General features: G+C 40.0%; 2 protein-coding genes across 12 annotated transcripts in view; one reads left to right on the top strand and one right to left on the bottom strand.

The window, feature by feature from the left end:
* The window catches only part of DNM1L (dynamin 1 like), a 61411-nt gene extending 57011 nt beyond the window's left edge, over nucleotides 1-4400 (top strand). For 2 of the 8 annotated variants that reach the window (XM_019935389.3, XM_019935403.3), the window contains 6 exons: nucleotides 581-658; nucleotides 954-986; nucleotides 3123-3299; nucleotides 3458-3567; nucleotides 3696-3855; nucleotides 4149-4400. In XM_019935389.3, the coding sequence (XP_019790948.1) occupies nucleotides 581-658; nucleotides 954-986; nucleotides 3123-3299; nucleotides 3458-3567; nucleotides 3696-3855; nucleotides 4149-4205 (615 nt within the window). In that variant the 3' untranslated portion in view covers nucleotides 4206-4400. The remainder of the gene's footprint in view (nucleotides 1-580; nucleotides 659-953; nucleotides 987-3122; nucleotides 3300-3457; nucleotides 3568-3695; nucleotides 3856-4148) is intronic. The other 6 variants (XM_019935395.3, XM_019935413.3, XM_073788859.1 and 3 more) reach the window with 3 other exon arrangements.
* Nucleotides 2498-16017, bottom strand: YARS2 (tyrosyl-tRNA synthetase 2). Of its 4 annotated transcripts, XR_004529000.2 has the most exons (6): nucleotides 15211-16015; nucleotides 14195-14362; nucleotides 8487-8642; nucleotides 8006-8176; nucleotides 7119-7396; nucleotides 2498-3036 (listed from the first exon to the last, which is right to left on the bottom strand). XR_004529000.2 is itself a non-coding variant. In XM_019935446.3 (5 exons), the coding sequence occupies exons 1-5, from the start codon at nucleotides 15990-15992 to the stop codon at nucleotides 7237-7239; spliced, it is 1437 nt and encodes a 478-aa protein (XP_019791005.1). In that variant the 5' UTR covers nucleotides 15993-16015; the 3' UTR covers nucleotides 5168-7236. The 4 variants fall into 4 exon arrangements, 3 of the variants coding, with proteins under 3 accessions (XP_019791005.1, XP_019791022.1, XP_019791013.1); XM_019935446.3 differs by lacking the exon at nucleotides 2498-3036 and having other exon boundaries at nucleotides 5168-7396; XM_019935463.3 differs by lacking the exons at nucleotides 2498-3036; nucleotides 8006-8176 and having other exon boundaries at nucleotides 5168-7396; nucleotides 15211-16017.
* Between the last annotated feature and the right edge of the window lie 714 nt (nucleotides 16018-16731).

The raw sequence follows: 16731 nt of genomic DNA, 5'->3' as shown, positions 1-16731 counted from the left end.
TTACTTTAATATTCCATTGGCACTATTTCATTGTTTGAGTAAAGGTACGCAAGTTTAAAAATAGGCTTTGAGTAATTTAAAGATAAAATATTTTGAATACATAGGAATAAATGCTTAAAGGTGGATTTTAAGTATCAAGGATTTAACAGAAATTCAATGACTTTATCAACTTTGTAAAATTAGTTGAAATGACTAATGACTTTATTATAACAAGGTTTTTTTGGAGAGGGAAGATGACATTATGTACATACCAGGTTTTAGTTACCTGTAATAGTTGCAGATATTAAAATTTTTGTGTAAAAATCTGTTACCTTGAATTCTTTACCAGAAAAGATTTTATCAACTTCCAAAAACCAAAATGAAGTTTTTGGATTTGGATTTTTCTTAGGAATTCATCTGAAGAAAGCCTTAAACAAAGGTGACAATAGTACAGGAAATAAGGCAAAATAAACATTAATTTTATGTCCCATTACTTTTGTTTTTCATGTTATTATACAGAGGGGAAAATTCATATTTACAGAATGTTTCTGAATGCATTTTTGGCATCCTTGATTTTTTTCCCTGCATTTTTTGCCTTTAGTCTTCTAAAGTTCCAAGTGCTTTGGCACCTGCCTCCCAGGAGCCCTCCCCTGCTGCTTCTGCTGAGGCTGATGGCAAGGTCTGTTCTGATTCTTAATCTAAGCCTGCATGCCTAGTTCGGTGCAACATAATCATCTGGAAACAAGACACGGAACAGCAGAATATTAATATGGGATATTGTGCTAAGGTCAAATTTTAGTCTAACAGAAATTTAAAATCATTTAACAATGTATACTTCATAAATTATTGTTGACATGCTTTTGCTTGCAATATAGACAATGCACACAGAAAAAGAATTTAAAGAGGAAATTTTCAAGCCATTGGTATTTAAATTTTGCTTGTTAAACTGCATGTTTTAACGTATCTTTTAACAGTTAATTCAGGACAGCAGAAGAGAAACTAAAAATGTGAGTCTTGCTTCAGAATGAAAACGTTGGTACCTTTGGTTCTCACCAAAACACTGTCTTCAAAACCACTAAAGAACTTGTTTGTAACAGTGGCATCTATCTCTTGTTGTCTGTGTTATGTTTTTAATGTTTCTCTTATCTAACTAACTTCTAAGATGGTATTAATTCTAGTTTCAACATTGTTTTAAATAGTAACAACAGCCTTTCCCACTGTTTTCTATTACCTTCAAGAATAGTGTTGAATTTAATATTTTGGTAGGGAATTAAAATTCTGGAGATGGAAACTGTACTTTTGGACTTTTCCTCTTTAAAGGTTCTGAGATCTGTCCAGTGCTAATGGAGAATCCTCTAAGGCTTCTTTCTTATGCTTTCATTCAGTTTGCTCTTTTCACCCTAAATATATTTAGTAGTTTAACATGTGCCTCAACAGCTTAAGCAAATTCAGAACAAACAGGGGGACTGTGAGAGTTTGAGACTGTTGCCAATTCTTGATAACCTTTAAAAAAATTAATCTGTAAGTTATTCAGATCCATTCTTATTTTTAGCTTTTTTTTTTTGCCATTTAGCTCCTTTCCTTACTTATTGTCCAGGTTTAAGATTCTGAACCTCAAATAAAGCCTTATAAATGTCTTATCTTCTCTCAGCCCACTGTGCTAAGGTCTTAAGAGAACCATCTAAATCACTGCTTTTTATTTAACTCCTGGTATCACTCTGAATTTGCTCACTTTCCTTAAGATTTCATATGATCTATCATTCATGTATAGTTAACACGCATTTAAAAATACACTCATTTTAAAAGTAATGTATAAATATACTACTTGTATATTGATATACATTATCTTAACTACATTTTAGAGACAAATTTTGTCCAGTGTTTTGATTCAGAATGATACCCCAAACATTTTTTAACAATTGCTGTAACACTCCTCTGTTAAATTTATATAAGCCATTTTTATTTCTATCTATAATTCTGGATGCCATTTTATCTCCATTTTAGATTGTAAAACCTTAAAGAACATCTAAAAACATCTCTTAAATGTTGATGAATTACTGTTTTCCCCATTATCCTAAACAGTTATTTTTCTTTTAGAAATCAAGACTAACAGATATCCTAAAAAAGAAGGTGCAAGAGCACTTGTGATTAATGGTAGCACTAGATTTTTTTCAGTAGATCCTTTCTCAAGTAAAGGATTTCTACTTTTATCCTATGGTATTGACTATTAGGAACATAAACTGATTTGAGAAATATATAAAGTCTTAAGTTTTGGAGAATGAGTTCATTGACCTTTCAGAGAGATCATAGTTCAACAGTGTTTAAAGTTACTTCGAAGAAATAATGTGAATAGCAGTTCTGGTTTTTCTTGTGCTTTTAATGAGCAGTCCTATTTTAAAGGGCAGCTTCTACATTTTCCACAATCTCTAATGTTAGAGGAGTTGGAGAAGAGGAAAAATTTTGAGAAGTTAGCAAATAATAAAAAAGGAATTTAAAATATACTGGCTGAGGCCTTGCAAACAGTTTACAACAGAACCTCTTATTTATTTATTTATAAACCACAGTGTTACTTCTGCCATTCTTTATTTTCTTTACAAATACACTTTTTTGGGGCTGTGTTGTGTCTTCATTGCTGCGTGTGGGCTTTCTCTAGTTGCAGCGAGTGGGGGCTACTCTTCGTTGCAGTGCACGGCCTTCTCACTGCGGTGGCTTCTCTTTGTTGTGGAGCACAGGCTCTAGGCATCATGGGCTTCAGTAGTTGTGGCACGAGGTCTCAGTAGTTGTGGCTTGCGGGCTCTAGAGCTCAGGCTCAGTAGTTGTGGCGCACAGGCTTAGTTGCTTCGCAGCATGTGGGATCTTCCTGGACCAGGGCTCGAACCTGTGTCCCCTGCATTGGCAGGTGGATTCTTAACCATTGCACCACCAGGGAAGTCCGAACCTCTTATTTAGACAGCTCAGGGTTCCAGTTATACGTGCCACCCATCATGTCTTTCTGACCCTGCCATCTCTCTGAATAGATTAAACTCCAGGTGGTTACTGGATGTGTATTCTCCTTGACTGCTGTCAAAGGAAATTAAATTAACTTTGTTTAGTTAGTATCAGTTTGATATGGTTGGTATAGGTTTTGGAATATGTTTTTTCAGGTTGCATCTGGAGGTGGTGGGGTTGGAGATGGTGTTCAAGAACCAACAACAGGCAACTGGAGAGGAATGCTGAAAACTTCAAAAGCTGAGGAGTTACTAGCTGAGGAAAAATCAAAACCAATTCCAATTATGCCAGCCAGTCCACAAAAAGGCCATGCTGTGAATTTGCTGGATGTGGTAAGCTGCAGAATTTGCTTGAGGACAAATAACCAAATTACCAGGAAAACACTTTAAAAGACAAAAGGAACTGAAGTCTCAAAAACTTATTGAATGTTAAATGTTGTCATTTCAAAATGGCACAAAAGTAACTTTTTTCTCCCCCTCACCCCATTTAGCCAGTACCTGTTGCACGAAAACTATCTGCCCGTGAACAGCGAGACTGTGAAGTTATTGAAAGACTCATCAAATCTTATTTTCTTATTGTCAGAAAGAATATTCAAGACAGGTTAGTACTGTTATATAAATCAGACTAGAATACTGCGAGATGATTTCATAATCTGTTTTGAAAATACAAATATTTTAAAAAATTTACGTTTTTATTCTAAATCAAATGGATTATCTGATGTTTTGCAGTGTGCCAAAGGCAGTAATGCATTTTTTGGTTAATCATGTAAAAGATACTCTTCAGAGTGAGTTAGTAGGACAGCTGTATAAATCATCCTTATTGGATGATCTTCTGACTGAATCCGAGGACATGGCACAGCGCAGGAAAGAAGCAGCTGATATGCTGAAGGTAATTACTGTGAATTTTTTTGAATTTTCTTACTTTGGTTGTAGGTATAAACATTTATTGTTTAAAATGCATTCTGATCCTTGGAGATACATATATATAGTCTTTGTATGATGGCTAATCTTTTTTTCTTTTGGCACTTGATTAGATTCAAATTTCAGAGAAGACACTGGTTAGTATAAATCAACCACATATAAAGTGGAGAGGTTATCCCACATTAATTCAGATTCTTTCTTTGATATTCCTTGTTATTATAACTTAAGCATTTATAATTTTTATAATTTTCTTTAATGCAGGCATTACAAGGAGCCAGTCAAATTATTGCTGAAATCCGAGAGACTCATCTTTGGTGAAGAGAACTATGTAATACTGAGACTCACTGACTTGCTAGTTACTGCCTACTTGAGTAGAATTTTATTTATGAACTCCTGTGTATTGCAATGGTATGAATCTGCTCATGTGAAGACTGGCTATAAACTGAAAATTACACTCTGTATTGCAGAACGAATCACACATTTAATCCAAATAATAAATGGCTGTTTCTAAAATTTCCTAGTATATATAAAATACATCGTCTATCTTGTGACAGTTTCATCTGAACTTAAAAAGAACTGTTAATAATTCTAGTTGTACAAGCAGTTTGTCTGTGGATAAGATGACCTGTGTAATCTGCTAGTAGTCTTAAAGCTGCTGCCATAGCCCTTCAAGAAGAATGCACCAAGACACCATGTCATACGACTATAATGCATGCACTATTATTTAAACCGAACTGGCTTTGAAAGAGGTGGGTTGACAAGTTACTCAGTAGTCAGTCACTATTCCACCTGTTCTTTGATTTAGTTTTATTGAGCTTCTCTGAAACCTTTGATGTGTTTGTAAGAAAGCTGAACACACGAGAGGATCTGTAACATTGACAATGATGTGATGTGCATAATGTGTAGCTACAGTCCTTCCACTTCTGGATCCACATTCCCCTGGTGCGTTAAAAATTACAATATCATCTTTGATCTTACTTAAACCTGGAAGCATGAGTTATGTTTTCCTGCATTAAGAACATCTAGCCTTGATTATCTAGTAAGACTTGGTAATGACCATCTTTCCTTTTAGTTTTCAGAAGTCCTAATAAATTCCCCTTAGTTTTCAAATATAATAGTAATAATTCAGATACATTTTTAAATTGGAGCCCTCAGACCATGCTTCAAGATTCACTTGGAGGTGGGACTTAAAACCAAATACTGTGGTGATTTTAAGTGTATCTTCTTCCTATTAGTTGTTAATAGTTACTTTTGCTTCACACCAACAAAGTACATTAGAATAGAAAGTAATGGTGGGGCTTTATTATTTAAGGAAAAACATCCTGACACACACACATACTCTTAAAGGCTTTCAGGGGTTGGGAGTAAGGTTTAGAACATATATACATTTTACCAAAATTCCCCAGGTGATTCTTGATATGAATTACATTATAAGTTTTAAAATGATAAATTACATATTACAGATATTAAAGTCTATTTTTAAGTTACGACATTTATGAAGGACTATTGGCAGGAACATATGAATATGTCTGTTACTCTTGGCTAATGGCACCCATTTACTGTACTAAGACACAAGAGACTCAGCAACTGATCTCAAACATAAAAAAACAGATTCAGTCTGATAATGATATGGTACTACTTATACTTAGCAGTACCATCTTCATAGAATACATGCTTCCAGAATGTTTATTAGCATACTTTAAAATCACTCTGCCATTATTAAACCTCAGTTTTGAAATTATAGCCATCCATGATTTACTTATTTCAGATAGATCAGATGACTTCCATTCTAGTCTAGCTTTTTTAATTTGTAAGAGGGGAAGAAAACTTACAATGCACCTTTCTCTAGCAAATTTCAAATTGAAAACATTACCTGCTATGATAATGCACTTGCTAGTACTATACACCGTGTACAAAGAAAAACAGAGACAAGAGGTATGCAAAGAGAAAACCTCCTTTTGTTGACACTTAAACTGAGTAAAGTTCTGAAATGCAGAGATGATCTCTGACATTTATAATGGATACCTGTATGTTCTTACTATGTAAATAAACTTGCTGGTATGAAGTGACATTAAAGTTTGTCAATAAATGAATTCTTCCTAACTTTACTCCCAGAAGAAGGTTTAGATAAACTATAGCTTTTTTAACATATAAATCTACTTTGGAACATAGCAATACAGCTTACACTGTATGAAAGTTTTATGACTTTCTTCTTTTTAGATTTTCATAATTGACTGAGGTATTATTACATCTCCATGTTTTGCATATGAAGATAATGACTTGCTCCAAGTAATCCAGGTAGTAAATAGCTAGAATTTGAACTCTAAAGCCATGCTTTGCTGCCTGTAAGATTTTTCTAGAACACATCTGATTGCAAGCCATTTTGTGTTTATGTTTGTGCTTCACTGGATGCTCAGGGCAAATAGGGGTGCTATTACCTTCAATATTTCAGATGTTGGAAATAGTTCTGGAGAATCAACTTGCCTAAAGAATGTAGAGCTTAATTTAACTAAGTCTTGATTCCAAATCCTTTAAATTTGACCTGAAAACTTCCCTTACTGGAATGTCTTTTGATATTCTCAAATGATTAGATATTTAGTGTATATATTTTGCCTCTATTTTATCTTGTTGGTTACTTAACTTTTCAGTTCATCTCAAGCTGCAATCTGCTTGGGGACATAAGTTGAAACTTAAAACTAATTTAAAAGTTGATAAATTTATAAGACATTGCTACCTTTTTTTTACTAAATTTTAGAAAACAAGGCTATGAGTAAATTTAATTTTATGGAAACACAGTCAAGGGACTGGAAAACTGAATTAGAAACTTTCTGAAAAGTCAAGTACTGACTTTTCTTTTCCTTGAAAAGAAACTATTTCTACTGTAATTTCTAATGCCAGCTACGGCTTCCTCTAACTTTTCTCCCTTTTTACGGAGAGCTGTATTTGCTTCCTAAACAACAAAAAACCTCTAATGAGATACACACCTGATATAAAAGTATCCACGATTACTTATACTACCTCTTTTTCATTGTTCCTCCTTATCTCCAAAACAGCAAGGACAGGATAGGAAAGACAGCATTTAGTTTTTCATAAAGCGTAATTATTAAAATAGAGATTAACCCTAGAAATCATGCTTTTCTGTGGTAGTCCTTAATGTTTAAGGATCAGGAAATAAAATATCCCACTATTACACAAACTTATCCAACCTATATAAATAATGAAATTACTCACACTGTGAGGCCTAGAGTACACTCCATTCTTTGTCTTTGAGTTGCATAAGTGAAGGTATAAATTCGTACATCTTGAGAATGAATGATGGATAAGTTTGAACCACTGGAAGGAGTTTTCATCATAGCTGAAGCCATTTTATAATGTAGAAGTTCCTTTTTCCTATTTTAAGTAACGAAAGCCCATTCTTAAGAATATGTTGTCCAACAACTAAAACACTCTCAGGATTTGTTACTTGTCTGTGATTTATACTGACTCCACCTTCTGTTATCATCCGATACCTGAAAAATAAAAATGTTCAGTAATTAGATAAATCTAATCACTGTTGACCGCTCCCAATAATACAGATACATCATTATTTCATTTAATTTCAAAGGCTCTCCTATTGAAACCATTTAGCACTAAATTGTTATCTTCATGTTTATTAGATTCTGCCTCCCCTTTAACGTTCTAAAGGAGAAATTCAACTAATATTTTAAATAGGTTGGGCAACCCCACTACTCCCCAGAATAAAGAGGATACAGACTGAATGTGAGAGGGGTGTGTGAATCTGTTTACTTAGGGCCTCTGTTCCTGTGATCTTCTCAAATTGTGACAATCCCTAAGCTGACTGATCCCAGTGTATTTATACAATAGTGGTCACTTAAACGTAAGCCTTTTCCAATGCTGGAGAAAAAACTGACCAGGTTAGACTAATTAGAGAGAGTATAGTAATACTAGATTTTAAAGAAAATTTAAGGTATTTTCAGCAGTAAGTACTCAGTTTTCACTTGATTCTCAGACTAACTTAACTTCTACAAGGAATGAGATGCCATTATCAGGAAAAACACCACCTCTAGAAACACAGGTTGTGAATTATAACTGTGAACCTAAAAGTTAAACAATCTTACCCTCGGGGACCACCTGGAATGGCATTTGCTTTGCGGCACGTATCTAGGACACTTGTTCCAGGGTCAAGAACTAATTCAGAAAATGAAGCTTCTTTAAACAATTCTTTTAACTCTTGATCAGACATGACCTCCAGTGCCTCTATGCTGCTATGATAAAGGGCTTGTGTACACCTGAAAAACACATTTTGAGAGCCACATCATGTTGAGTGCTTACTTAGACATGTGTTCTAACACCCAAAAACCAGTTATGAAGTACCCATTATGTTCCAGATGGAAAGTTCTTCAAACAGCAACATTGATCTTGTATAATTTATAAGCTTAATTCAGGATAATCTTTCTTTCTAGTAAATGTAGGCTAGTACTTTAAAGCAGTTAACGCTGACAGTCCTTGTTAGTGGTAAAAGATGACTAAAACATTGGCTCCAAATGTCCTCCAGTCTCTTAACTAATTAATCAAGTGTTCATTATTCTAAGAGGCCACCTTTTAGCAGAGTCCAGCCCTTCTTGTCCATGAACAAGCTTTGTTACTTCTGTAGCAAGTCGTTTCTGAGGACCCCGCTTTTCTGGCTCTTTGACATGCAGCTGCATTATGTGGTCAATCTCTGGAAGGGGCAGAAAAGTGAAGAGCTTCAGGTACCTTTGGGACAAAAAAAAAAAATCCCGTTAGATTTATATAACATACCTAATTTTTATCTCCAGCTCCCTTACCCTTTAAAGAACATCCTGCTTACTTTAGAACTTATTTTTGTTTTTGTTTTGTTTTGTTTTTTTGCGGTTCACGGGCCTCTCCCGTTGCGGAGCACAGGCTCCGGACGCGCAGGCTCAGCGGCCACGGCTCACGGGCCCAGCCGCTTCACGGCATGTGGGATCTTCCCGGACCAGGGCACGAACCCGTGTCCCCTGCATCGGCAGGCGGACTCTCAACCACTGCGCCACCAGGGAAGCCCCTAGAACTTATTTTTAATTATGAAATATAACATACAGAAATGTACTGAAAATGACAATAATACACACACCACCCTGACTGAAGATGTTACTATTTTGCCATCTTTGTTTCAAATCCTTCCTTTTTAAAAAAGTCATAAAATAGTATAGATATAGATGAGGGCCCCATCCACCTCATATATTCTCTTTCTTGCCCCAGAGACAACCACTAATCTAAATTTGTAGGCATCCTTCCCAAGCATGTTTTTATATTTTTGTTTTCTGTGTATGTACTCATAAATGAAAACTGTAATTTAAAAACTGACAAATATTTCATATGTATCAACTTTTAAAATCTTATCTTTGGTGAAAAGCACAGAGAAATACACAAACAACAGACATAGTTTAATGAATCATAAAGCAAATAGCTGTGTAACTATCACCTGTCTAGGTATACAACACTGCTCCTACCCAAATCCCCTCACCCCTCCAAGGTAACCGCTCTTTGGACTTTTCATGGTAATTACTTCCTTGTTTTTATATTTTTACCATCTCAATATGCCTCCCTAAACAGCATCACTTAGTTTTGCCTCTTTTTAGACTTTATATAAACAGAATCATACAGAATATATATCTTTTGGTTACTCTGGCACACCATTATGTTGGTGATTCACCCATGTTGCTGTGTGTACAGCTGCTGAGTACACATTCCATGTTATGAATGCTTCGTAATGTATTTATTCTAGTGTGGATATTTGTGTTGTTCCTACTCTTGGACAGTGGTTGATGGTGTGCACATGTGCACTCATCCGTTAGGGATGTGCCCAGGGGGAGGGACTGCTGATCACAAGTCATGAGTATGTGACCTGAGTAGGCAGAGCCACATATTTTTCCAAGTGGTTCTATACCTGTAATGTAAGTGTTTGACATTAAGCTTTTGATTGCTTAATGCCAAGGTATCCATTTCAAAGACATCGATCTCGAATAAGCATACTGCCAAATGTATGACACAGCTAGTACCAAACCAACCAGATAAGGAACCAGGCTGCCGCCACTCATGAAAGTCCCCTTTCAGAAAGCCCTGGGTAGCCGAGATAACTGACTGCTTGAGTGACCCCTCTTCACCTTTCCCACTCCCTAATTCTCACTCTATGTTTTAAATTAGCCAGTGAAGAGTGAACCTGCGAAATCCTAGGCACCCCAATAAGGACAGAGCTCCGGGCCCATGCTCCCTCCTTCCCCATCCCTGACTCACTGTGTGGCCCCTGTAGTGCCATGTGCCCTCCAGAAACTGTAAGTAACAAATCTTTTTTTAAAGTTCCCTGATGATTATTGCTGAGCTGTCTCTTACAATCATAAGGACCACAGCACTGGTCCAGCCACAAGGTTGGCTCTGGCCCAGGAAATGTCTGTGAGGGCTCCTACACAGTATGGACCGAGGTGAGCACCCCCAGGCATTTCTAGCTCATGGTATCACTACCAACAGGCTGAGGCCCACACAACAACTGGCAATGGCATAGTCGGCAGGCCTGCATGATTGCCCTTTAGCTTTGACTAGTTTACTAACTGGCTAACCCAGGTGGGCAACACCATTTGGGAGGACAGCAATGCATGCTGGAGGTCTATCATTCTATGCCTTTTGCATATTGCCTCTGCTGTGCTGCCAGCGGTATCCATCCCCAAACGTCACTGCTGCCATAATTCAATGATCTCCGCAGAGCAGTGTGATCAGTGATCAAGGCCATATGGTCTAATGAGATGATCAGACCACAAATTATACAGACATTGATTGAGTACTAATGTACATGAAGGTCCTCCACATCTCAAGGCCAAGGAAAGCTAATGAGGGTGGAATGGACCCCAAGGCTATTATCACTGCCCAAGCTGAGGCTCTGAGCTAAAGGCAAGAGGAAAGAAGAATTCCCACAGGTAAGAAGGAGGGAGGCCTCCCCCTGGGACTGGTGGGTCATAATGGGATTACACTTCCTAACCTGGATGAATGAAACAGCCTTGTATCAGGAAACTATTGGCAGAGCAAAAGGGGAAATACAGTCGAGGCTTGCTGTCACTCTCTGTCCCCCAAACTCGATGGGATATCGTGGGTCCAGTACCTGGTATGATGTTGCTAAACAATGGACAAATATAAATGTCCTGAACATCTTGTGCCAATGCCTCGTAAGACCCCTGAGGAGGTACACCAGCTCCTTGATAATACAGAACCCCTATGGATGCTTCCTGGATGTTGCTTAGAGTCGCTGAGTACCAACATTCCAAGGCTCACAGTGAATGGAAAACATGAGATTAGGCCTGTCTCCTGCCGTGCAAAAGTGGCACGGTCCAGTGGGTTTATCACTTCTATGACCAGACTCACTCAAGTGACCCCCTCTTCATTCTAACCCTGAAGAAGTCCCATTTGACCCTGAGTCCAGAGAATTCTTTTTACAAAGTGCTCCCTCTAATCACGGGGTAGTGCTCCTACATCTTACTGGGACTGTCAAAACCATTCAAAAGGCACTGGAGAGCACTGACAGTGTTCCTATACATGGAGGAAATTACTCATTAAACCACCACTGTACTCAGATATAACAGGTACCAGGCCTTTTCATGTTCTGGAGGCAACGCCCTCACCGCTCACTAATTCTTTGCCACAATCACAATCACATGCAAGTCTGCCACCTTCCACTGGGGCGAGGCACAACAATGTGTTTTGGAAGCTGCCCAGCAGGCAGTCCAAGGAGCCCTACCTTTAGTCCCACCTGGCTCCACATTCCAAGTCAGTGCTTGACCATATCTGACTATGCCCCCTTGCAGTCTCTGGACCAAACATAAGTCTACCTGATTTCCTATGGGCTTTAGGATTAAGTGCCTAACCCCAAAGGATTCTACAGGGTTCTTTTAGAAACTGAGGCCCTAACTGGCCCCCAATCAATACTACTCCCTAACACCCTGGGTTAGAGATGCCTCTGGCAGAAGCTTAACACCACAACTGATGCCTCCTTGGTAAAATGAAAATGGTACCTTCAGGAGACGGCTAACCTTGATGTCAAAGCCTTTAAATATTACAGGAGGGGGCTTCCCTGGTGGCACAGTGGTTAAGAATCCACCTGCCAATGCAGGGCACACGGGTTTGAGCCCTGGTCCGGGAAGATCCCACATGCCAGGGAGCAGCTAAGCCTGTGCAGCACAACTACTGAGACTGCACTCTAGAGCCCGGGAGCCACAACTACTGAGCCCACGTGCCACAACTACTGAAGCCCATGCGCCTAGAGCCCGTGCTCCATAACAAGAGAAGCCACCACAATGAGAAGCCCATGCACCGCAACGAAGAGTATCCCCCGCTCGCCACAACTACAGAAAGCCCATGCACAGCAACAAAGACCCAACACAGCCAAAAATAAATAAATAAATAAAAGTAGGGAAAACTATATTATGATTCAGAGTTATAATTATATATCTGAAAAATCAAAAAAAATTATAGGAGGGTGTAGCTTCCCTCATGATCAGCTCCTTCCTCTTCCTCTGGCTGCTTGGGGAGCCCGTTGGAACCAACTGTCTGAGACGGACAGGGAATCCATATTCTTCACCAATGGCAGCACCACCATGTATGCACTGCAGCTTGCTGGAGAGCTGTAGCATTCTCCCGGTCTCAGGCACCTCTCTAATTGAAGAAGGCAGTCTCGGCTCAGCCCCATTGGCAGAACTTGTTGCTGTTCACTTAGCCCTTAGGGAGCCATAAAGAGGCCTCTGGCAGATCCACATTTTCACAGACTCCTGGGTTATTGCTAATGGCCTCGCGGTTTCGTCTGGCCAATGGCTAAGGGACAATTTTCTCATATAAGACAAGCCCATTTGGCCCAGACATGGAAGGAGTCCCCAATTCCTATCATTGTTAAGTCTTATGTTTCCGCTCAGACTACCTGCTCTATGCTGGAAGCCATTTTCAACAGTACTGCAGATTCCCTCACTAAGCCACCACACTGCCCAGCACAGACCCTTCCTACCAGCTTGAAAAATGGGCCCACACAACCTTGGGTCACCAAGGAATTAATGCCTTAACAGTTTGGGCTAAATTGAGGGGACTTCCCATCTCCTCAGCAGCAGCCAAAGTTGTGATAGACGACTATTCTCTGCTCCCAAACCAAACAATGGAGGATATCCAGATGGGGACATATTCCCTGGGGAGACCAACCATGCTCCCACTGGCAGGCTGATTTCACTGGCCACTGCCCCCTTCTCCTGGGGCCTCCAGATACGCCTTCACAGTCATTAATACTTACACGGGACTCCTTTGGGCAACTCCCAAATCTCTTTCCTCACTAAATTTATTCTCGTTCCCTTTGGATCGCCAGACATTACTGACTCTGACCCACTTTACCTCTCCAGAGATTAAACAAAGGGCTCTCCAACATAATATTCTTTGGAATTTCCATCTAGGCTATAGCCCCAGGCAGCTGGCCTCACTGAGCATCACTGGCCTCCTTAAAGAGACACTCGTGAAATTAGTTTCAGGCAAGTGGTCCCCCAAATGGACTGAACTCTCGCTCCAGGCCCTCATCTTGTTTAATTCTTGCCTCCTGGGCCTTCCTACTCTATATACCAACTGTTATGCACACATCCAAATCCCACTTTTGGTCACCTCTGGCAATCCTCAAGCGTTTACCCTCCAAGAGAACTCTCCATTCATGTAGCGTTCTTTATTTTTGCTCAATAGTGGTTTTCAATGTTCTGCAGGCAAGTATTATACATTTAAAAATTTTTAAGAATTATTCCTAAGTTATTTTGATGATAGTTATGTCAAATGATATTTTTTTGAAAAATTCACTCCTTTGTTGCAGGTGTATTTCTCATTAATTTATATTCTTCTAAGAGTTTAAGATATTGTGAATTAATAAGAAAATCACTTTAAAAAAGGACCTTCAAAAGGATCTTCTTTTATGTTAAAGAAAAGGAACTTTAGAGACAAAGGTGAAATAAAAGTCAAGATGAAAGGAGTAAAAAACTAGAATATGCAAGCAATAATGTCCTAAGAACCTGCTAGATGTAGATCACAAACTTGGCTCTAAGTTTTCTAGCACCCACAGTGGTTTTCTGCTTTAACCAACAAAAAGTGTTTAACTACAATGTTCTGTGATGTACTAGCCTTAAATAGAATCTACGTTAAAACAAAACAAAAAAACTATGAAGGGTACAGAGAGATTCAATGGCTAAAATTTATCATGAGTTTTAATGAACTTAATTTTTCTCAGCACACAATTAAGAACTCACCTTTCTACCAAATCATCTTGCTGCCTGACAAAAAATTGATACAATTCAAAAGGAGATGTCTTATCTCTATTTAGCCACACAGCATTGCCAGCAGACTTTCCCAGTTTTGCTCCAGTTGTACTTGTAATTAGAGGAACAGAGATTCCAAATACATCTTCTCCAGTCAACCTATGCATAAAGAAGAACTTTATTATGTGCTTTAAGCTCAAATGGTGGTAGGTTCTGCTAATCATTCTCAGATTTCAGTCTGGTTTCTTGCTCTAAGAAAACCTCCTTGACCTCCTAAACCTGGATTCCTGTCCATCTTACTGCTTTCACAGCACTCTATTGTGACATTTGTCATTCTGAGCTGCAATTGAACCAGTGACTCTGGGCAAGCCAAGGGGAAGTGCTGCATAACTGGGGCCTAGACATTTTTAAAGGTTGGGTAGGAAGGGGAGAGAAAACTGGGTAAAGAGGAGTCAGGTAGAGACACTAAAAGAGGTGTCTTAAAGGGATTTTAAAAATCAGTAGCACATGAGCTAGTCCTGTAGTTCATCTCCCTCAAGAAAGTGCCACTGAAATCTACATTATTCGCCAAATATTTGGTGCTGAAAAAAATTTTTTTGGGATGCCAACCAATGACTAACACTTAGCTTCACGGAAGGTGCAGAGCAAAGCAGAGACTACTCAAAGAGGCCCAGTCACGTTCAGGTTATAAATGAAGACAATCTTTCAAATCAGAAACACAGAAAAAGCTTCTTAAAAGCAGCAAACACATACAATCCGAATCCTGACTAGGAGGGTCTATTTCCTGCAGAGCTCTATAATATGTCCCATACCTAATACCATTACTTCAGCCCTTTAGTTCTCATTAGCCAGTGATATTAAATTAATCCCATTACGGACCCTTAATGGAAATAGAACCAACAAGGGCAGGATCGAAGGGCGTCATTCCACAATGCTAACAATGCAACACAGGCTATTCGTGTGTAAATTATTTAGTCTAGGATTTCTCCAGGTCTAAAGGCGCTTACTTATGGATGAACTCGTATCCGGACATGATATTGCCCAGCTGATCAGATCCACCCAGCTGGACCCGGCATCTATAATGCTGGAACAGGTAGTAGAAATCATAGGCCTGGAGCACCTGGTATAGAAACTCGGCCAAACTCATGCCTTCGGAGCTCTTGAGCCGAGTCTGCACGCTCAGCCGGCTTAGCAGCGTGCCCATGCGGAAATGGCCGCCCACTGCAGCTAGGAAGTCCACCAGGTCCTGCTTCTGGTACCACGCCGAGTTGTCCAGCACGGTGAAGCTGCCCCAGGTCCGCCCATTAGCGAAGAGCTGCTGGTGATTAGCCGCCAAGGCTTTGAGCCCTTGGCGCAGGGCGCGCGCGTTGCTTTGCACGCGCTCTGCTTCCAGCGCCTCGCGCTCCTTGGTACGGCCACTTGGGTCTCCCAGGCGCGCCGTGGCGCCGCCCACCAGGGCGATCACGTTGTGGCCCGCTCGCTGGAAGTGAAACAGGCCCAACAGCGCCAGCAGATGCCCCACATGAAGCGAGTCGGCCGTGGGGTCGAAGCCACAGTAGATAGTCTGGGGAAAACTGCCCGCCGTGCCACGGTCGAAGAGCTCTGGGAGCTCTGTCTTCGTACCCCTCTCAGGGAAGAACTCCTTGAACAGACCCCGAGCCTTCTGCATCGCCAGCAACCCCTGAGCGCCCGAGTGGGCCTCACGCAGCCCCAGGGGTAAGACTCCTGACAGGCCTGGGGTACCAAGCCCCTGGCCACGGGAAATGCACCGCAAGATGGGCGCCGCCATGTTAGCGGCGGCACGAAGGGAATGCTGGGATCTTAGAGGCCCACCACACCCCTCAGTGCCCGCCTCCTACAATTCCTACGGAATTTACTTGTGCTTTTTTTCTGCGCATGCCCACGTAGGGCGGGGCGGTTAGTTACGGAGCTCCGCAGCCTTGGAGTTCTGACTACCTGGGTGTAGTTACCGCTTAAAGTCTGGTCACCGTAAGTACACTAAAACTTAATTTCCTCATCCGTAACTTGGCTATGTTTATGATAATAGTTCCTATCTCAGATGAATGTTGTGAGAATTAAGAAGGCACCTGGCACATATTGAGCATTCTAAAATATTACCTTTTGTTTAAACTTTCACGTAAAAATAAGTTGTGTTGCGCAAGTTGTTTGAAATCTCAGTCCTATGCAAAAAATTGTTCACAGAAGTTGTGAGGGGTCAGGAATTGGTTTAACCTCATGGAGAGATACGCGGTTGGCGTTGAGACGCAATTTCGTAATACTGATTTCCAAATGGATGAGAACACCTCAGCCCCCAGTATTCATTAGCCTCTCCAGGAGGTGGCAGTCTTGTCCAAGCTATAACGAGATAAAATTCAATAAATGCAGAAAGCCCAGTTTTATTAATTTATTTCAATTACAGGTAACCAAGTGGGACACAGCTTTGGCATAAGTGGATTCAAATTAGTTATCACATTGGTACAGCAATAGCCAGGTGCTAACAGTTCTCCAAGCACTAGGGATGGGGGTCT

Source organism: Tursiops truncatus, chromosome 11 (assembly GCF_011762595.2).
Source record: "Tursiops truncatus isolate mTurTru1 chromosome 11, mTurTru1.mat.Y, whole genome shotgun sequence".
NCBI lineage: Eukaryota > Metazoa > Chordata > Mammalia > Artiodactyla > Delphinidae > Tursiops > Tursiops truncatus.
This window is presented reverse-complemented; position numbering and strand designations above follow the sequence as displayed.